Source organism: Quercus robur, chromosome 6 (assembly GCF_932294415.1).
Source record: "Quercus robur chromosome 6, dhQueRobu3.1, whole genome shotgun sequence".
Lineage (NCBI taxonomy): Eukaryota > Viridiplantae > Streptophyta > Magnoliopsida > Fagales > Fagaceae > Quercus > Quercus robur.
The window spans coordinates 42,978,271-43,000,920 of NC_065539.1; the positions used below are offsets into that span (position 1 = coordinate 42,978,271).

At 40.3% G+C, this 22,650-nt stretch overlaps 2 protein-coding genes across 2 annotated transcripts; one reads left to right on the forward strand and one right to left on the reverse strand.

Annotated features, from left to right (window-relative positions):
* Positions 1 to 3,165: 3,165 nt before the first annotated feature.
* On the reverse strand, positions 3,166 to 4,875 carry LOC126690225 (uncharacterized). The gene is made up of 2 exons (XM_050385347.1): positions 4,146 to 4,875; positions 3,166 to 3,986 (listed from the first exon to the last, which is right to left on the reverse strand). The coding sequence occupies exons 1-2, from the start codon at positions 4,873 to 4,875 to the stop codon at positions 3,166 to 3,168; spliced, it is 1,551 nt and encodes a 516-aa protein (XP_050241304.1).
* Positions 4,876 to 8,783: 3,908 nt separating this feature from the next.
* LOC126690226 (desiccation-related protein PCC13-62-like) lies at positions 8,784 to 10,506 on the forward strand. The gene is made up of 3 exons (XM_050385348.1): positions 8,784 to 9,106; positions 9,342 to 9,567; positions 10,129 to 10,506. Exons 1-3 carry the CDS (start codon positions 8,784 to 8,786, stop codon positions 10,504 to 10,506), a joined length of 927 nt encoding a protein of 308 aa, XP_050241305.1.
* Positions 10,507 to 22,650: the final 12,144 nt, after the last annotated feature.

The following is a 22,650-nucleotide window of genomic DNA, read 5'->3' on the forward strand; positions in this document are numbered from 1 at the left end:
AGAGCTGGTATAGTGTTAGCCCCACTTCGGATCACCTTTGATTTGTAGTGCCATCAACATGTACCATTCTGGACAAAGGATCCCACGCAGCGAGACCGTGTTAACTAATTTTCCATCTATGTGTTGTGCTTCTGTCATTTCATCTAACGAGGGTTCAGCAGTCTCAGCCACCAGGTCCGTGAGAACCTGGCCTTTGACGGAGGCATGAGATATGTATTTGATATTAAAAGCCCCCAATATTGTTTCGTATGGAGCAATCCTCCGCGTAGCATGCGCCACGGCCAAAATGGTCTCCTCCACTAATAGTCGATATATCACTGCCTCTCCTTGGTATGTTGAGCGTTTAACTTGCTAAAACACTAGGTTCCCACAAACGGCGCCAATTGTAGGGTCACAATTTGGGACCCAAGCCCAAAATGTATGGAATCTTGGTTCAATGAGCCCAATACAATGAATTTATAGAGAATTGGTTGGAAACTTGGACCTTAGTGAATTAAATGAACGACCAATAGGTTTTGATGATAAAGAAAGAAAGATAACATAAGTTTAATAGGGAAAGATGTCCTCGGATTTTACTCGAGGAGGTTGATTCTTAAGTACTGTTCTTAAGAATTTGTTACAAGTCTGGTCTCCAGACTGCTCCCTCCTTCTTTTTTTCCTTTTCCCCTATTTTATACTATCTTCCTCTCATTTCCACCGTCCACATGTAGATTTAGGTTGATAGTGCTGATACTTGTCCCATCAACCCCTCCCCAAAGTCTTTGGGAGTGGTTGTAAAGACTGAAAAGCTTGGTTCAGTTAGTTGCAGAGCATTTAATGCAATAGTAGCAGCTTTCTCTTAGATATTTCTATGCTTTCCTTTGTTATGTTCTTTCTTAATACTTATCCTCTTCCACGGAATGATCCGGAGTGTCACTCTTAATGACAGACCATTCCCTTTGTCCTCGGCCTTGCCTGGCCGAGGAGGAGTTCTTACTCAAACTGGGCCTTTGGCCTAACATATACATAGATATGGGCTCCCTGGCCTTTCACCCTCACATCTACCATCTTCCATTCAATTATTATTATTATTATTATTATATGCATTTTAGTCTCACACAATATGCATTCTTTATATAACTTAAAAGTAAAATATTCATTTATTTTTATTATCTATTTTATTATTTAATTTTAAGTAAATTAATAAAAAAAAATTTACATATGAATTTTGATTAAAACGTGCATCACACAGGCATAATGCTAATAAATAAATAAAACTGTGATAATATATTGTATTACACAATTAAAATATCTTAGAATATTTCTAACAAATATGATATATAGGTATTTTAATGGGAGGACCAAATAACAATCGTACAAATTTAGAAGGAAAAAAACAAACAAACAAACAGCAACCATACTAATGCAAAATTTGGTTTTGAAATCTATCAAAGAAATCAAAATTGGTATAAATATGATATATATATATATATATATATAAAAGTATTTTAACAGGAGGACCAAATAACAATCGTACAAATTTTTTTTTTTGAAAATGATCTTCTCATTCATTCAGATAAATGCATGGAGTCAAAGTACAAGGCTTCAACCATTGGATGTGGAGTATCCTTCATCCAAATCATGTCCTCCATAACATTTTTCGCGTGTCTAGCTAACAAGTGTGCCACAGAGTTAGCATCCCGATGTACATGACTAAAGTAAACCCATCTAAGTCCAGTCGAAAGCCACTGGATATCCTAAACTATATGGCCAAGCCAAGACATGTTATTCCCAAGGTGTGAGAGGGAAGCCATGACCGCTGCATTATCGCCTTCGATGACCAACTCTAAAAATCCTGCATCAACGACAAACTCCATCGCACATCTACAAGCCAGTGTTTCGGCCTCCTCACTATCCTCAACTGGTGGCCCTCTGGCGGACAAAGCTGCCATTACCTCTCCCTTCCCATTTCGTATTATAGCTCCAAACCCCAAGCACTTCAACTCCTTGAATATTGCAGCATCAAAATTAAGCTTGTAGGCTAGTTCCAGCGGGGCATACCACACATTCACCCTTGAATTCTGCAATTGAGCTTGCAGCTGGACCTCGGATTGTTGGAACTCAGTGAGGTAGTCCAACGCTCTCTTATTCAGCCATCTCGAGTCTCTAATCTTTCCCCCGTAAGTTACTGAGTTCCTTTGATTCCAAATCAACCAAGCCTGAACCAAGAATAGTTCAAACTCCGATTTGGATAGTCGAACCAGCAGCTCATGGAATAACTGAAGTACATCTTGATGGTCTGAACTCCTTTTCTGCAACCGAACCAAACTGCCCGCCCAAACATCCTTTGCAACTACATAATTCCACAGCGCATGAACCCCTGTTTCTGACTCACGTGAACAGAGGATGCAACCGTCCTCTTCAATAATCTTCTGTTGCCTAAGGTTAAAACGGGTTGGCAAAATATTCTGGCATGCATGCCACCCAAACACCTTAATTTTGTTAGGCACATTAAAATTTCATAGTTTTGTCCACACATGAGCTCTGATCAGACCTATTGATGTTTCTGTCCACCCATTGATTTTTTGGAGTTGTCTCGCCACGTGATAGCCCGACTTAACCGAATAGATACCCTTCTTTGTATGTAACCAAATAATTACATTTGATGTTTGTCTATGAATGAGGGGGATCCTAAGAATAGCATCTGCGTCATCACCATGGAAATTTGCCTTTATGACTTCACAGTTCCATTCTCTCTGTTCCTGTATTATAAGGTCCGATACGTACCAATCACTGTCCACCCCCCTCATCTGGTTTAGTACTCCATTCGTTCGGTGATTCAGTATCCACTTGTCCATGTAAACTCTAATTTTTGATCCATCACCAACCCTCCAACAGCAACCAAATCTTAGGATTGGGATAGCTGCCGTTATGCTCCTCCAGACAAATGAACAGTTAGGTGAGGCAGAGGCATCCAAAAAAATGACTCCGTGGAAAATACCTGGCTTTGAAGCATTTGAACATCAAAGAATCTTGCTGCTGTATTAGCCTCCATCCCTACTTTGCCAGCATGGCTGGATTGAAAGAGGCTAGATCCCGAAAACCCATCCCTCCTACCTTCTTAGCTTTGGTTAGCTTGTTCCAACTCTTCCAATGGATTTTCCTCTCCTCCCCTGCCTGTCCCCACTAGAATTTCGTGCACATTGCACCAAGTTCCTCACAAAGCTTCTTGGGTAATTGAAATACCCCCATGGAGTACATGGGTATATATTGAGCCACTGCCTTTATCAACACCTCTTTTCCAACTTTAGAGAGCATCTTACCCTTCCACCCTTGGAGCTTTTTCCATACTCTATCCTTAAGGAAGGCAAATGAATGATATTTTGCTCGCCCCTCCAACGTAGGCAAGCCCAAATAAGACTCAAACCGATCCACCTCCTTCACTCCCAAAGACTCCTTAATCCAATCCTTCTGATCTGATGGTGTGTTGCTACTGAAGAACACTGAAGATTTCTCCAAATTGATACATTGTCCAGATGCCTTAGCATACACATGCAAGATCTTGGAAATCACCTGAACCTCACATTGTTTAGTTTGACAAAAAATCAGTGAGTCATTTGCAAACAATAAATTGGTGATTCTTGGGGCCTCTCTACAAATGGATACACCTTGTATTCGTTTCTCCATTTCAGCTTTAAGAAGCAATGATGTGAATCCTTCTGTACACAACAAAAAAAGATAAGGTGAAAGGGGGTCTTCTTGACGAAGTCCCCTAGATGGAGTGATGTTACCATATGTTTTCCCATTTATAAGAATAGAATAAGTAGGTGTAGTGACACAACACATAACTCTATCCACCCATACTTCAGGAAAACCCATCCTAATCATAATCCCCTTTAAAAAACTCCATTCCACCCGATCATAAGCCTTACTAATATCTAGTTTAAGCACAAGGGAACCCCTTTTCCCTTTTTTCCTACCATGCATAATGTGTAGTGTCTCATACGCTACCAGTACATTATCAGTTATCAAATGGCCCAGGACAAAAGCACTTTGTGTTGGGGATATTATATTGGGTAGGATTTGTTTTAGTCTATTGGCAAGGACTTTGGAGATAATTTTATATATGACATTACAAAGACTAATAATTTTATATATGACATTACAAAGACTAATGGGTCTGAAATCAGACATTTTTTCAGGGGATTTAATCTTAGGGATAAGGACAATATATGTAGAGTTTATTTCAGGCACCATGTGACCAGAATTTAAAAAATCTAACACTGCATTAACCACCATGTCACCAACAACATGCCAAAATTTCTGGTAGAAAAGAGCATTCATCAGATCCAGGCGCCTTTGTTGGTCCCATTTGGAATAACACTGTTTTGACCTCCTCTGCACAGAACATACTGGATAGCACTTGCTGCATGTTTGGAGTGATCTTTGAATTGACCCGTTCAGACACTCCTCCAACCTTTCACATGTCCCTACCTTGAACAAAGTTTCAAAGTACTCCAATGCAACCCCTGCTATATCACTTTCCTCCTCAACCCACACATCCTCCGCATTTTTTATGCTTTGGATGTGATTCCTCCACTTCCTTTGTGATGCCTTTGAATGGAAAAACCTTGTATTCTTGTCTCCATGTTTCAACCAAGGAATTCTGGACCTTTGTGCCCAATAAATCTCTTCCTTAAGCAATAAAGTATCCAGGTTTTTGCTTGCCACCAAAAACTCCGCTTTGCTGTCCTCAGTCAACTCCATCGCATTTAACTGCTCAATCCGCTTCTGAAGCTTTTTTATTTCCTCTGACTGGGGTTGTGTTTTGGATGAGCCCCATGCATGTAAGTCCACTGCATAAGCAGCCAATTTTTGCCTTAGCAATTCCAACATAAATGGGTTGGTCCCACCTCCTTCCTATGCACTCTTAATCATGTGCTCACATTCCTTATACAACGGCCATGACTCCTCAAAATGAAATCTCCTTCGACCTTGAACCTGAACATGCTTTGAACCTTGGACATGCAAAAGAATGGGCAAGTGGTCTGAGGCATGAGTTGATAAGTGGGTTACCATGCTACTCGGGAACTTCATTCTCCAATCCAACGTAGCCGTGGCTTGATCCAATCTCTGTCTGGTGTTCGCATCCCCGGGTCTTATTATTCCATGTATATTGCTATCCCCGAAATCCCAAGTCTTCTAATTGGCAATGATCCAGAGCCTCACGGAACGCATCCATTTGGTTGTGTTATGGAGGCCTCTTGCTTAACTTCTCAATGGACTAAGTATTGCGTTAAAATCCCCTATACTCACCCACAGGCCATCAACAATCTGCCTAAGGTGCCTAAGAAGCACCCAAGACTTATGCTTTTCACTTGCCTCCAGCCATCCATAAAACCCCGATAAGAACCACACGAATCCGTCCTCTTCAACAATCTTGGCCAATATATGGTTTGCCGTATAGTTTACTACATCCAGATGCACTTCATTCTTCCAAATTAGTGCTAAACCACCCCCTGAATCCGGATACTTTACAATAAATTGGTTAAGGAATGGTAAGTCTCCACATAATCCATCAAAACCCTCCTTGTCTAATCTTGTTTCCATCAAAAAACACACCTTAGGAGCTTGATCCCTCACTAGTTTGCGAAGGTTTCAAACTGTCCAAAGGTTCCCAAGCCCTTGCCAGTTCCAACTTAAAAGTTTCATTGCTTCCGGCAAGGGTGACCCTCCACCCCCGCTAATATCTCTGCTTCATCTTTGTCATAAGTATCCAACTTTCCTCTCTTCCTAAACTGTGCATCAAAACCTGTGTGGCTGCCTCTATTTTCTATCTTCGTAGCACTTCTCTTCCTCAGCACAGGTTTGTTTTGTCCACTATCTTTTTCCCCTGGCCAGTATGCCTCACGGTTTAATCTAACCCAAGTTGATTTAGCCTTTGGCACGTGAGGCCCACCCTGCATGTTACTATCCATGTAGTCCATCGTAGTTACCTCCTTTGAAGCTTCTTCATACATTACTCCCGCTTTAATAACATCAGTTAAATGTGCTTTCATTGAGCCTGATTTTTCCTCCTTCTTGTTATTTAATTCCCCTTGAACCCCTCCAGTTGTTTCCTTCTTTGTTACCATTACTGCTTTAATCACCGGTTTTTGTAACGTAATATCCGTAACCTCCCCAAAATCTCGGGCATTAATTTCCACCCGCCTCTCGATCTCCCTAGGGTTTTCATTTGACCCTTCCTCCGCCGCCGTACCACTGAACTGACTTGTCAACAATCCCTGACCTTCCCCCGTCTTGGCTTTCTTTTCTGGGTGCCGTTTCACCAGTGATGAGGTTCGTCCTCCTTGGGCTTTAAGCCAGTCTCCATATTGGTAGTCTACCTCTTCTCCACTCTTTGTTGTAGAGAAATGGTTAGCACAATGACGCAGATCGTGCCCTAATAGCCCGCAGTAGTGACAGAACATAGGAAGACGGGCGTATTTGAATGTTACCCACGACCGTTCACCGTCAGATCCTGCTAAGAATCAACCATACTAATGCAAAATTTGGTTTTGAAATCTATGAAAGAAGTCAAAACTGGTATAATAAACTTCAGGTCCGGCCCAAGGCCTATGGCTTCTCACCAATTTTATATATATATATATATATATATATTGATGATGCACAAAATCGTCAGTAGGTTGATCTTCCACACAAGCGGCAATTGAAGTACCTAAAGAACAAAAAGAATGAAGAAAACCTATAAAGAGCACCAGTGGACTACTGGCCAAAAACCCTCCAAAAGTTAAGTCAATGATAGAATAATCTCCAATAACTTGAAAGTGTAAGAGCTAGGAAATTTCACATACCTTGGAGAAGAAGAGACTTGGTGCTTATATAGTGGTGTAGAGCTAATCAAGATCCCATGAACGTAGGACCTTTCCTTATAGGGAAGATATGGAGTTAATGTTCCAAGATCTTAAGCTTTATTTCCCATATTGGGAGGATACAAATATGTAAGAGGGATCCTTAAATGTGGTGTGCAAGTTCTTTCTATATAGGAAGTCATGAGTGGAGAGTACGCAAATGGAGTGGGACTAAGTATATTCCACCATCGGTATTGGTTAACCCGATGGGTAGATTCATACTTGATGACGAATATGGATGGAGGGTATAGACAATGTCATGTGGTCATCAGACTTGAAGGAGACGTTTATCCCAAAGGACACCTTTGTCACGAAGGGTATATTTTTCTAAACAGATATATCAATCCAGAAGGGTATATTTGGCCTAACAAGTATATTGATCCTGCAGGGTATATTTGTCTCGACGGGTATATTTATCTAGAATGGTATATTTGGCCCGACGAGCGTATTGATCCCAAAGGGTATATTTGGCCCGACAAGTATATTGATCCTAAAGGGTATATTTGTCCCAACAAGTATATAGATCTCAAAGAGTATATTTGTCCCAACGAGTGTATTGATCCCGAATGGTATATTTGTCTCAACGGGTATATTGAATCCGAAGGGTATATTTGGCCCGATGGGTATATTGATCTTGAAGGGTATATTTGTCCCGACAGGTGTATTGATCTCAAAGGGTATATTTGGCCTGAAGGATGATTCAAGCCTAAAGGGTCTAAGAAACAAAGATTAAATCCTAAAACAAATCTCACCAATTTTATATAAAACCCCAATTTTTATGATAATAATTGTTGGACAAAGTTTAGCTACCAAATTAATTGTAATCTAAGGCTACAGCCTTACTCAATAAAATAAATATTACTAGATATTTTGAAAATGTAACTGTTGAATTGCATGTTCTTTACACTCTTAATACACATGTCAAATTTTACGTCAATCGGATATTATTTAGTATATAATCTATAACTTTATATTTTATGCATAATCTTAAACTATAAAAACTATTAAATAAAACAATTTATTGCTGGCATAGCTATTAATTTTTAATTTTCTTGAAATTTTGCAAGCATAGAGGATATAAGAAGAAGATGTAATCTAATGGTGGAATTCTCAAAATTCGTCTTCAATAAAAAGATATTGACTAAGATTGTAGCCTTAGGCTACAATCAATTTTGTAGCTAAACTTTGTCCTTCTTTTATAAAAAAAAAAAAAAAAAAAAAAAAAAAGGTTAGACAATGTCTTTTATCCTTATAGTAAGGTCTTGAAAATATTAGATTAATATGAGAATTATCCAAAAAAAATACAATCAGAAAATATGGGGAAAAAATAATTGTAAATTGAAAGGGAATAAATATGAATTTTGATCTATTCTCATTCTTCCTGATTGCCTTTCCTTTATTTCTTTCTTTCCTATTTCATCTTTTTCTTTTTCTTTTTCTATAATCATGATTGTCATTCTTGTTTTGCCTGTTTTTGACAAAGGTGCAAAATTTTAGTTATGTTTTTACCTTTTCATTTATCCCATATCAACATCGATACGGATCCTTTATATGCTTGAAAATATATCTAAAAGTAATTTTGGGACATTTTCATGATAAGAAATATTATAAATGATAAATTATGTATCCAGGCATGATTTTGGGACATTTTCATGACAAGAAATAATCCAAAATTATAATTATAATTTTTAAAGCAATTTTATTTGAGATAATTACACAAAAATCAAATTTACTTATAGTGTTTTGCCTTTATCAGCTTACCAATTTTAATTACATTCACCAATGTAACCATACTAATCCTGTGCCAACTGCCAACTAGAAACTCTATATATAAGAATGACGAATTATAGGGTCAATCAAACACACATCACCTGCAAAGAAAGAAGTCAAGACATGATGTTTCTAGCTACTTCCATTGTCACCACAATTGCATTACTTATGCTCTTCCTCCTTCCAAAATCCTATTCTTCTGAAATCACAAAATCTAATTCCTCACTCCCAGAGGTTGATATTGATCTTTTGGAATTTCCTCTAAACTTAGAGTACCTTGAAGCTGAATTCTTCTTGTATGGCGCTTTGGGTTATGGCCTGGATAAATTTGCCCCAAATTTAACCTTGGGAGGTCCAACACCCATCGGCGGTAAACGTGCAAATCTAGGCCCCTTTACTAGAGATGTCATTAAGCAATTTGCTCTCCAAGAAGTTGGGCACCTAAGGTTCTATGTCTAATATTTATTTTCTTTCACACTAATGTTAAATATATCACATTTTTTGACATTGTCACTTCAGTTTGTGAACTTTTGTCATAAAATAATTAAGTATGATTTCTTTTTCTTTTTTGGGTGAAAATTAAGTAATATTTCATCATTTTACATAATTTTAAATCGGTTTTGTAGCAATTATTGCATCCCTACCACAGTGCTAATGGTGATACATATTTTCTTGATGCAGGGCGATTCAAAGTACAGTTAAAGGATTCCCAAGGCCATTGTTGAATTTGAGTGCTGAATCATTTGCTAAGGTGGTGGATAGCGCATTTGAAACACAATTGGTCCCTAGTTTTGACCCTTACAGAAATGGCCTTAACTTTCTCCTTGCATCCTATCTTATTCCCTATGTTGGGCTCACGGGGTATGTTGGAGCAAGCGCCAAACTCCAAGATCCTAAGTCTAAGAGGGTAAGCCTCAAATTTGATAATCAACTTTATCCAATTTTTTTTGCTTTTGAGAAGAATGAAAGTTACAAATGAGTGATATTTAAGATAAGACAAATTTTACTATATAAACTTTATAAATTGATGCATTAATAATAACAAAAAAAAGTAATTTAAATATTTATTTATTATGTTTTTGAAGTAGTACAAATCATATTCATAGTTAAGTTAGTTTGTAAAGTCTTTGTAGTAAGTTACCACATAAGCTTTTCAAAATTCACATTTTCCCACATTAGTTTTCTTTTCTTTTCTTTTTTAATTCAATGAAGATTCTCTATAAAACCTCATATATTTACGTCATCCATTAGAATATTATCACTTCATATTTTCTTTAAATAGTAGAACAAGTAATTTTTTATATACAAACACAATCATAATAAAGCCTATTAAAATCTATCATTCCATATTAAAAAAAAAAAGTGCAACAAAGAGAGATTACCATATTTTGTTGAACTTTTTCGTGCGTTTCACGCATTATCGACTAATAATGCTATATAATAATGATGCATGTGTGTGAATGTTCAGCTTGTTGCTGGCCTTTTGGGTGTGGAATCAGGCCAAGATGCAGTTATTCGTGCATTGCTATATAGGTACAAAAATATCAAGGTTAAGCCATACAGGAAAACTGTTGCAGAGTTTACGAACCGCTTTTCACAGCTCAGGGATAAGCTAGGAAATGCAGGTGTAAAAGATGAAGGCCTTGTGGTTCCTAAGGATGAGGGCGCTGAGGGATTAATTACAGGCAATGTGCTTGCTGGGGACAAATACTCAGTTGCATATGACAGAACTCCCGAGGAGATATTGAGGATTGTATATGGGAGTGGCGATGAGCGCAAACCTGGGGGTTTCTATCCAAAGGGAGCTGATGGTCGTATTGCCAAATCTCATTTGTCTAAAGCTTAATTACTAGAATACTATTGTAGCTATGTGTTACTAAATTCACTGATTTTCAACTACTTTGTGGTCCTATATAAGAATAAGAAGTTTTCGTTAATAATGTGATAAAGGGAATTTTGTTTTGTGTGTAATCAATGTGTTCAAAAGCTTAGACTCCTCATTCATTCGATCACCTTCTTTCTTATAAGAAAATCACTTATATTGCAAGATTCATCTTCTAAACAAAACCGTTTTGACTTGAATAATCTTCTTTTAGATCCAAGGCTATAAGAAAATGTCTTATCTTTTCATATTAATTATCATGATGAAATAAAAATAGTATATTTACAAACAGACTTTTTTCATCCTCTTGGCCATAATTTCCCTAAAAAAGAAATTAATGGAATATTGTATCAATTTTGAAGAGGGTAAAAATCTAGGTTGACGGATCTCTATGAAGTGGGCCTAACGGATCCACATCCGAGGGTCGATAGAGGGCGAGCCCAATTGTGCGAAGGTCTGTTATGGACAGATCCTACATAAACAGATGCAACAGGAACAGATCAAGCACCCACGTGGCAATCAAAAACCCTAGATGGGAATACTTGCGACACACGCTTAACCACCATAGGATCCCAAGGTAAATAGGAACTCTAGCACAAAGAGGATTCTGGAAGATGCGCGCATTAATGAATATCTTCTTTACAAGGAAATGTCTTGTCCATCACATTTGGGACTATTCAAGAGGATTCCTATAAGGAAAAGAGTTCTACACCAAGGAGGAGAAGTCAACCCTCTACTACTATAAAAGCCCTAATACCCTCACAAATCAAGGTATGCATAATTTGCCATTTTCTAGTACTCTAGAGTTATAAGAATAGTTCTAAATTAACCTTTAGAGGGTATTCGGCCGACACCACTCCAGTGCTCTCTGTTAGGTCTTCTATCTTTGCTGTGCAGGTATCGTTACGAGCGTGCGAAGATCGTATGGCTCACTGGTGATATTTACGGCATCATCAGTTGGCACCATCTGTGGGAATTGCGCAAGACTTATAAGCTATAACAAACGCTTCCCGAACTAAAAGTTGCATGGTTCTCACTCACTCGATGGCGACCACCACCAATAACATTCAGGGAAACAAGCCACGCCCAACCGCTCTCGAGAGACAAGTACAGACCCTAACCGCGGCCGTGGAGCACCTTACCAAACAAAACCAAACCCTAGAAGAATAGCTGCGACAGAAGAACGCAGTGATGGGAAACCAAGAGGAAGATCAAGAAGGGGCCAGTGCTGATCACAAGAACCAGGAGGGACCGGAGGGTAGCAATGCCCCGAATAGACCAAATGTAAGCTGGCCATTCCTCGATACGGCCCCACCCCACATCATCGAGGAGATACAGATGATGAAAGAACGGATGGAGTGCATGATGAGCACGCTCAAGGGAAGGGTCTCTAGTGATCTCGACGACTTGGTCAACCGAACCAATTCACCCTTCACCACATCCGTCAATTCCTTTCCTCTGTCGCCGAAGTTTCGAATGCCACAGGTAGAGAACTATGACGGGAACAAGGACCCTTTGGATCACTTGGAGTCTTTCAAGACTCTGATGCACCTCCAGGGGATACTAGACAAGATCATGTGTAGGGCCTTCCCCACCACGCTGAAGGGCCTCGCAAGGATATGGTTCAGCAGGCTAACACCCAACTCCATCAATTCCTTCAAGGAGCTAAGTGCCCAATTTGCATCGCACTTCATCGGGGGACACAGGTATAAAAAGTCTATGGCATGTCTGATGAACAGAAAGCAGCGGGAGGATGAGAATGCTATATTGTTATGTTAGAGATGGACGATCATCAACAAACAATGTGCATAGGAGAACAACAGACAATAGCGGAGCCAGTTGAAGAGTTAAAGAAGTGATCCTTGATGACTCAAGGCTAGAACGGACGACTAGAGTGGGTACACTGGCAAGTTGGCCGGTACACCAAGCGCTCACGGCATTCCTAAGAGACAATCAAGACGTGTTCACCTGAAGTCACGAGGACATGCCGGGAATCAACCCCTTAATCATAGTTCACAGGTTGAATGTATCGCCCTTATTTTCCCCAATCCGATAGAAGAAACGAGTATTCGCTCAGGAGCCGAACAGGGCCATTGCCGAGGAAGTTCGAAAGTTGCTTGAAGTAGATTTCATTCGAGAAGTGTACTACCCTGATTGGTTAGCAAACGTGGTCATGGTTAAAAATGCCAATGGAAAATGGAGGATGTGCGTAGATTTCACGGACCTCAATAAGGCCTGCCCTAAAGATAGCTATCCACTCCCACGGATAGATACTTTGGTAGACTCAACCGCAAGACACCAACTTTTGAGTTTCATAGACGCTTTCTCAAGCTATAACCAGATTAAAATGGAAGAAGCCGACCAAGAGAAGACCTCTTTTGTTACCAGCCAGGGACTGTTCTACTACAAGGTGATGCCATTCGGACTCAAAAATACTAGGGCAACATACCAGAGATTAATGAACAAGATGTTCGCGCACCAGGTTGGGAGGAAGTGCAAGTTTATGTTCATGACATCCTAGTGAAGAGCCTGCACGAAGATGATCACCTAAACGACCTCCGTGAGACCTTTGACACACTCTGGTCATATAACATGAAGCTGAATCCAAACAAGTGCGCGTTCGAGTGACGACAGCGAAATTCTTGGGCTTCATGGTATCCTAAAGAGGTATAGAGGTTAACACAGAGAAGATATAGGCCATAATGGAGTTAGAACCACCGAGGACGGTCAAGGAGGTGCAAAGCTTAAATGGCAAAATCGCGGCCCTGAACAAGTTTGTCACGAAAGCGACGGACAAATGTCTACCTTTCTTCCGCATTCTAAGAAAATCGTTTGAGTGGACGGACGAATGCCAGATGGCATTTGAAAACTCAAGGGCGTATCTTTCATCTCCCCCATTACTCAGTCCATCCAAGCCAGGAGAAGTGCTTTTACCTATACTTAACTGTTTCACAAGCCACTATTAGCTCAACTTTGGTGAGAAAGGAAGATGGATCTTAGAGACCAGTCTACTTTACAAGCCGAGCGCTCCGAGGAGCAGAAGAGAGGTACCCTCAGATGGAGAAGTTAGCCTTCGCGTTGATAATCACAACGCGAAAACTCAAGCCGTACTTCCAAGCACATACCATCGTTGTCTTGACGGACAAGCTCCTGAGAAGAGCCATAAGTAGCCCTGAGGCTACAGGACGAATGGGTTTGTGGGCAGTAGAGCTTAGCAAGTTAGACATACAGTACTGTCCGTGAACGGCTATAAAAGGGCAAGTAGTGGCTAACTTCATCGCCGAATTCGCCCTCGAGGACAGCCAGGGGGCAGAGGAAATGTGACAATAGAATATTTATACGGACGGATCTTCCAATAGACGAGCAGGAGGGGCCGGTGTGGTAATCCAAACCCCGAAAGGGGATAAGATCGAGTGCATGATCCGACTGGATTTCCCCACAACCAACAACGAGGCCAAATATGAAGCCTTGGTGGCAGGGCTAGACCTCGCAAAGGCTGTAGGTGCAGAAAACGTGGTCGTGCATTGCGACTCACAGGTAGTAACAAGTCAGATTAATGGCGGCTACAAGTGTAAGAATAAAAGGATGAAGAGGTATCTAGAAGAAGTGAAGAATCGAATCGGCAGCCTCGAGGTCAGATTCATTCAAATCCCAAGGGGGGAAAATGAATGTGCCGACTGACTAGCAAAAGTGGCCTCGGCAGAATTTATGCTTGTCCCCAAACAGGTATTGTTGTAAACACAAATTTTTTCAATTGTAGAAAATTAAACAATTGAAAAGAAATATGGTTTCAAGATAATAATTTGTATTCATGAATAATGAATACAATCTCTATTCCAATTCTTTTACCAAAGAATACCCTTTGATTCTATCTTCATTAAACTTGACTCGAACAAGGAATCTCCTTGACTTTAGTTGGAAGATGGATTGAACAGTCTCCACAACAAATCTCTAGCTTTGAGCTTATTAGAAATTTATTGTTCTTCAAGTCTTTGAATGTGAAGGCTTTTAGGTTGAAGTTCTTTGGGGCTTTAGAGGCTTAATCCGTTGAGCTTCAAGGATTTGAGGTTTGTTGAAATTTATGGTGGCTTTTTCAGCTTAATTCCAATAGAACTTCAAAGAACTTATATGAATGTTCTTTGTGTGTTCTTGAGGCAGAATTTCTCCAGAGATTTGACATCTTAGAAAAATTGTCTCGAAATGAGAGGAGGTATGCCCTCTATTTATAGTGGTTTCAAAGGATAAGTCCCACTTGGGATTGACTTCCTTGTAGATAATTATCTCTATTTTTATTTATTTATTTTAATAGAGATAATGACTAACTATTATCATTCCAATTTAATTGAGATATTTATCTCTATTTAATTAGAATAATTATCATCAAGATATTTATCCCTATTTAATTAGGATAAATATCATCTTAAATGACACATGTCAACACTTGATTTATCTAATTTAATAACATATTAATTTAAACTTTGTCACTAAATTTTGATGTGGCATTTTATGATTGGCTTAAAATTTTGCCTCCTACAATTGTCATTTGTCCAAGTCTCCTCACTTATTGATGACGGAACAAATGTGCAGGAAGTAGATTCTGAAAGCAATTGGACTACGCCATTGATATCATACTTGAAGACTAGCGTGTTACCAGACGGGAATGACGCCACTAGGAAGTTGAAGGTCCAAGCATCACGATTTGTGCTGATAAAAGATGTCTTATACAAAAGAGGGTTCTCTCGACCGTACCTGAGGTGTTTAGGCCACGAGGAAGCAGATTACGTAATAAGAGAAGTCCACGAGAGTATCTGCGGAAACCACTCGGGGGCACGGTCATTAGTGCACAAGTTGATCCGAGCAGGATACTATTGGCCTACAATGCTGAAGGACGCACAAGCTTATCTCAAGGCCTGCGACAAGCGTCAAAGGTTCAGTAATCTCATCAAGCAACCGTTTGAAGAGCTAACCCCCATGATATCCCCTTGGCCCTTCGCTCAATGGGGACTAGATATCATGGGCCCCTTCCCGACAGCAGTTAGGCAGCTAAAGTTTCTAGTGGTTGGTATCGACTACTTCACTAAGTGGATGAAAGTAGAAGCCCTAGCCACTATCATGGAGAAGAACATTAGAAGCTTTGTTTGAAGGAATATCATCTACAAATACGGGATACCCAGAGTGCTTGTCTCCGAAAATGGAAAGCAATTCGACAACAGCGCATTTAGGGACTTCTATTCGGAGCTAGGTATCGAGAATCACTACTCGTCGCCCGCACACTCACAGGCCAATGGACAATTTGAAGTCACGAACCGATTCTTGCTCAAGATCATCAAGACTCGGCTCGAAGGGGCAAAGGGTATCTGGCCGGACGAGCTACCAAGCGTTCTGTGGGCATACCGAACTACAACAAAAACACCCACTGGAGAAACGTCGTTCCGACTAGCATATGGAAGTGACGTTGTCATCCCAACAGAAGTAGGGCTCACAAGCTATCGGGTGGAGAACTACAGCAAGGGTAAGAACGAAGAGGCCATGTGCCTTCAGCTCGACCTAGTGGACGAAGTCTGGGCAACAGCGGAGCAAAGGATGGCGCGGTATCAGAATCTTATTGCGAAACACTACAACTCCAATGTCAGGCATAGAGACTTTCAGGTTGGAGATCTTGTACTACAGAAGGTAATGGGCACAACTAGAGATCCTTCGCAAGGAAAGCTCGGCCCCAACTGGGAAGACCCTACAGGATCGCATCATGGCAGAGGAAGGGGACCTACCACCTTGAGACGCTAGACGGGCGAAAGCTTCAGCACCCATGGAACACGAAGCACCTGCGGAAATACTACCAGTAGACAATGTGAAGAGCAACAACGCTTTTTCCCAGTTTATTTAGTTTTTACTACAATTACTAGTTTTACTTAGACAAGTTTTGCTACAATACTTTAAGTATCTTTTTAAGCCCAAGGGGGGCAGGTACTTTTCTACAAACGCATGTTTTTTTTTAAAGACGAATATTCAGACACATCTATGTCTTTTCTACCTGAATTCTCACAGAGTCCTCAAGCAGGACGGATATGAACTAAAGTCCACAGACTAGACGGATCATCCCAGGAGGATGAAAATTCTAAGTCCACAAAAGTGGACAGACATGAACTAAAGTCCACAGACTGGATGGATCATCCCAGGAGGATGAAAATTCTAAGTCCACAAAAGTGGACGGATATAAACTAAAGTCCACAAACTGGACGGATCATCCCAGGAGGATGAAAATTCCAAGTCCAAAAGTGGACGGGATAAACTACCTAGTCCATGAAGTGGACGGTTCATCCATACAGGATGTAAATTCTATTCAAGTCCATAAAGTGGACGGTTCTACCAGGGAGGATGAAAATTATACTCCATAAAGTGGACAGATCGTCCAAAAAGATAAAAATTTTAGTCCATAAAGTGGACGGACAGTCTAAAAAGATAAAAAATTGTCCATAGAGTGGACAGACCATCCTTGAATGTTAAGCCTATCCATGAGGACGAAAATTTTTAAAAGGTGGACAGATCGTCCATTGAGGAAGAAAATCTAACAGTCCATAAGGAGGACGGTCCCTCTAGACATTAAGACGAACGCAACTTAAATTTCAAAACACAATGTGGATGGACTCATTTTGGTAGACGGGTTTTTAACTCAATGGCCATAAAATTAAAGGCCTTTAAAGCATATAGTGGACGGATCGAATAAAAATGGACCCGCTACATTCATAGCATCCATGAAACAAGCAATTAAACCAAAATGGGCAGATAGAAATATACAACCCTTGAAGGGAAATTGTTCGACATAGATAATGACGGATAAAATTAAAGATTAAAAGATTGTTCTCCCAACTTACCAAAAAAAAAAAAAAATCATTACTCCTGAGGGTCTACATCCTTCTCCTGACGGGTGTCATCAGCAACGAGTTGGACTTGACCTTGGGCATTCTATGCCTGGGCTGACTCTCCGTTGCCCTAAGTTGCATCCTTAGCAAAAAGATCATCAGTGTTCTTTGAGGCGACGGGCATGACAGAGGTTTGAGCTTAATCTTCAACTTTAATGTTTGAAACATCTAGGGTCAGGGAAGGCCTTCTTAACCTGATAGAGAACATCATCAAAACCCTGCAGATAAGAATCTCCAAGCTCGGACAGCAAGGCGTCAAAGTCATGATACTCACGTATCGCCACCTCCTTAGCCTAACGGAACTGATCCTTCAGGTCCTGGACCTCCTTATCCTTATCCTCAAGGGCCTTCTTCGCCTCCTCCGTACTCTTCTCAAGCTCCTTCCTCACCTTCTCTGAGAGATCAAACTTCTTCTCCATTGTGGACTTCCAGTTTTTAAGTTGACTCAGTTCATCCTCTGTCATCTTTGCTTTTGCCCTCACACGGTCCAAGGCCATCTCACGGCTAAGACACCGTCCCATCAGCCCTTTTATCATAACCATTGCTTGAAACACTAAAGGGGGGGGGGGGGTTAGATGGAAAGCCAAGTGGAATGGACAGACGGAAAGCAGACGGGTAGGATTACCTAAGCAATTGCAAAGAGTCTCGTCTCCCCCATTGCCTCCGTGGAGTGATTGCCTAAATCCTTATAATCTTCCGACGTTATGATGGATGAAAGTTGCTCCAAGGCATATTTAGAGTCTTCTCGGAGGAGAACGGGCGGTTTCTCTTGACTGGTGGACGGAGCCTTCATAGGGCCTTTGCCAGCCCCATGCTTTACTGGGGTGATTATCTTTGCACCTTCAACCATTAGCCCTACAACAGGCTCCAAAGGGACTTTGGGTTTCTTGGGAGGAGGGTCCCCTTTGGATGGCTGCTTCCAAAGGCATATTTAGAGTCTTCTCGGAGGAGAACGGGCGGTTTCTCTTGACTGGTGGACGGAGCCTTCATAGGGCCTTTGCCAGCCCCATGCTTTACTGGGGTGACCATCTTTGCACCCTCAGCCATTAGCCCTACAACAGGCTCCAAAGGGACTTTAGGTTTCTTGGGAGGACGGTCCCCTTTGGATGGCTGCTTCCTTTTTGTGGACGGGTTACTTTAGCCCGTCCCCTTAGGAGCCACATCGCCGAACTCCTTTTTCTTGGCAGCCTACGCCTTAATCATTGCCCTTCTTTTAGCGTCGTCCATTTCTGTAAAGGTGGACAGATGAAGTTAATTGCTAAGATGAAAATGAAAACCGTTCAAATAGGATAAGGACGATGGACTTACGTCTGAGAATTTTGGTATCGTACTTGATGGCTGCCGGCGATGGTTCAGGTCCGTCACAATACCAATGGATGGTATTAAGTGTAACTAATTTTGCCCAAATCCTTTCCTCCGACTTGGTCTTGGCAAAAATTCTCTCAAGAAAGCTGAACTCCTCAAGATCAACTTGTGGAAGCCTTCTAACTGCAAAGAATAAGAAGACGGTTAAAAGTTTTGAAAAAATTACTGATCGGTTGTAAAGAGTTCACACATTAGGACAGGTGCATACTGGACGGAGGCAATATGCCCCAAGTCGTGTCGACAGGCATGTGTTCCGTATCCCCTGGACAACACATCCACTCGTCACCTTCTAGGAAAAAATAACGACTCTTCCAATCCCTATTAGAGTCTAGGGTTTCAAATATAACCTTCAACAATAGACTCCTAGGAACAAAACTATACATCCCCTTTGATTTGTCTATTTCATCTGGACAATAGTAGTGAAGGAATTCCCACACCGTCAACCTCCTAACACCATTTGACATGGCACCATACAAGACCTCCATTGCTATGAAGACCCTCCAAGCGTTTGGGGATATTTGGTTGACGAATAGACCCAGGTATTTAAGAAGCTCACGGTGAAGGGAGCTTAGTGGAAACTTAAGTCCTGCCTTCAGCATCTGTTCGTACACCTCGACACCTTCTACCCCTTCATAGTAGCATTTCTTTGACTTATAGGGTAGACGGATGGGGATGTTAACTGGAATTTGGAAATTGTCCCTAAGAGTGTTGAAATGTTTCTCTTTGATTGTGGACCTAAAATTATTCACCGTCCACTCCGGTAGCATGATGAACTCCCTAAGTCCATCAGCACCTACGACGGATTTATTTGATTTCTTGACGTCATCAAAAACCTCTGGGCCAACCATCTCCATATCCTCATTTGTTGAGGACGAGGAGGAGGCAGACGAACTCCTCTCTTCGCTTGGACTCTCTTGGTCTTTGTGACCTGACGGGTATACTTCCTCGTAATCCGCCCCGTCATGGAAAACTGACTGGTTACTTAACACACTAGACATTGCCTACACGTGACAACAAAACCTAAGACTCTGACAGGTCTAGAAGGGGTGACGGATGTATAAAGTCTAGAAAAATAGAAGAGTATGTACAAGGATAAGAGAGACTTGTGAAAAAGAGAGTACTTACCAAGTTAGCGAGTGAACGAAAGAAGGTCTTTGATGACGGATACTGAAACTGAATGGAGTGTTCTTTGACAAGGATGACGGAAGTGCTCTGACAATGCGTTTTAGCGGAAAGTAAAGAAATGAGAGGAAAAGGAGTGTGATATTTATAGAGGAAGTGCACGGAAGACGAAGCGACGCTTCAATCCGATCTAAACTCCAATGGAAGAGCGACACGTGTCATGCGTCATAAATGGCTTCTGGACAACCTATCAAGGGTTATCACAGTTCACGGCATCTGTACTAAAACCGTCGACCCACAGGCCTTTGAACTGTCATCCCCTGAACCTTTAACCGTCACCCCACAAGTCCTTCCACTCAAAGATGACGAACCCATGGGGTGAGGGGGCAATTGAAGAGGGTAAAAATCTAGGTTGACGGATCTCCATGAAGTGGGCTTGATGGATCCACGTCCGAGGGTCGATAGAGGGCGAGCCCAATTGTGCGAAGGTTTGTTATGGAAAGATCCTGCATAAACAGATGCAACGGAAACAGATCAAGCACCCACGTGGCAGTCAGAAACCCTAGATGGGAATACTTGCGACACACACTTAACCACCATAGGATCCCAAGGTAAATAGGAACTCTAGCACAAAGAGGATTCTGGAAGATGCGTGCATTAATGAATATCTTCTCTACAAAGAAATGTCTTATCTATCACGTTTAGGACTATTCAAGAGGATTCCTATAAGGAAAATACTTCTACACCAAGGAGGAGAAGTCAACCCTCTACTACTATAAAAGCCCTAATACCCTCACAAATCAAGGTACGCATAATTTGCCCTTCTCTAGTACTCTAGAGTTGTGAGAATAGTTCTAATTTGACCTTCAAAGGGTATTCGGCCGGCACCACACCGGTGCTCTCTGTTAGGTCTTCTCTCTTTGTTGTGCAGGTATCGTTACGAGCGTGCAAAGATCGTGTGGCTCACTGGTGATATTTACGGCATCATCAAATTTAATCCTGAACTTTTATGCATTTGCGCTTGGTTTTTTTTTTTTTTTTAATGTGAAGTCAATATATTCAAGTTTTATTTTTATTAAATTTTGTTTAATTTAAGTCTTGAAAAAAATTCCTGAACCGCACATTAGCATCAACTCCTTATCACCATCTCAGATAACAACCCAAATGCATTCTCAAACTTGTATTCTCTGCAAACCCCATTCATCAATGCATTATACACTGCGGTGTTGGGTTCAATCCTCATAACAAGAGATTCCCCGCTTCCTTCACCTTACCATGCTTGCACGTGCACAACCCTGACACTACATTCGTATAGCTCACTGCATCAGGAGAGCACCCTTCATTCGTCATTTCTATTATTGCCTTTGAAACTAAAGTGATAGTGTGGGGTTTTCTACAGGTTTCTCTTTTCTTTTTTTCTTTTTTTAATTCTTACTACTTTCCTTGACATAAGAAGATTTTCCTATGACATCATTCACATGATGTTGTTGCTGCTTGCTGTGATCTGTCTGCATTTACTGGGAGTTTGTAAATAACTTTACTGATTATGTGTCGGCTTTTAAAAGATTACTAGTGGCAGACACATGCGATAACGATTTGATTTTTTTTGGTTAAGTGAAAAATGAAAATAATAAATTAAACTTATAAGGACGGAGTATTAGTCCCAAACCTTTCTTAAAATGACGTGATTATTTTTTTAACAAAGAATAGTTGATACAATACATTATATTTTCTAAATTAAACTATCTAGATTTTTTATTTGAAAGTCTTTTAAATTTTGTAAGTTTTTTTTAAGAGGAAGTATAATGCAATTTATATTAAATTATTATATAAGACGAGATATTTTGTAAGTAATGCAATATGAGGTTGGAATTTATTTCTAGTGCTCCTTACAAACGGTTCATCATCTATACGTCATGAATGGCCTAAAGAGGAGGTAGATTTAAGTAAATCCATCACTTATATTAGGAAAAAAAAATTCAAGACTTTTTTTTTTTTTTTTGGAGAAACAAAATAATTTTATCAAGACTTTAATAACATAAGAAAAATGTAATTTTATTAGGAGCTTACCAACATTACGTTGAGATTGAAGTGATTTTCAATGAAGCAGCTTCTCTTTCTACACAAACTCTGAAGCATCACCGAACTAGACGGAATGGACTGAATGTATCAAAGTGGACCAAAATGGACCAAACAGACTGAATGGAAGGAATGGACTAAAATGGACTAAGTAGACCAAAATACTACACTAATATGACTCAACAAGAGCGTGGTAACAATAAACTCTACGTTTAAATTTTTAGATATTATATAGATGCGGTTTACTTTAGTCTATCTTCCTTGTCCTTTCTCCTTTATAATACTTGGTTGTAAGGGGAAATGTGTTGGGGTGGTTGACTGTAGCAGGCAATCTGATCTGCAGGAAATTTTGTATCAAAGTTGCTCTATAGGTTGGATTACACTAGCAACATTATTTTATTTTTTTATTGCGTAAGATGTCTTCTTAAAAAATAAATAAATAAAATCTAGAATCTCTTGTTGCAATTTGAGATTTGACAATGCCTTGCTATTCAATTATTATTTGTGCTTATTTGTGCGTCTTTGTGGAACATATTTTTATTCTTTTAAAATCATCTGATTTATAATAATTACTCTTTACTATTACACATAGGCATCAATAGGTTTTCGGCAAAATGTGGCC

Coding starts and splice junctions, on each gene's coding strand:
- LOC126690225 (XM_050385347.1), bottom strand. CDS start 4,875: ATGTTGGAATTGCTAAGGCAAAAATTGGCTGCTTATGCAGTGGACTTA. Junction 3,987..4,145: donor TTTCAGACCCATTAGTCTTT/GTAATGTCATAT, acceptor ATGTACTGGTAG/CGTATGAGACACTACACATT.
- LOC126690226 (XM_050385348.1), top strand. CDS start 8,784: ATGATGTTTCTAGCTACTTCCATTGTCACCACAATTGCATTACTTATG. Junction 9,107..9,341: donor CAAGAAGTTGGGCACCTAAG/GTTCTATGTCTA, acceptor TTCTTGATGCAG/GGCGATTCAAAGTACAGTTA. Junction 9,568..10,128: donor AAGATCCTAAGTCTAAGAGG/GTAAGCCTCAAA, acceptor GTGAATGTTCAG/CTTGTTGCTGGCCTTTTGGG.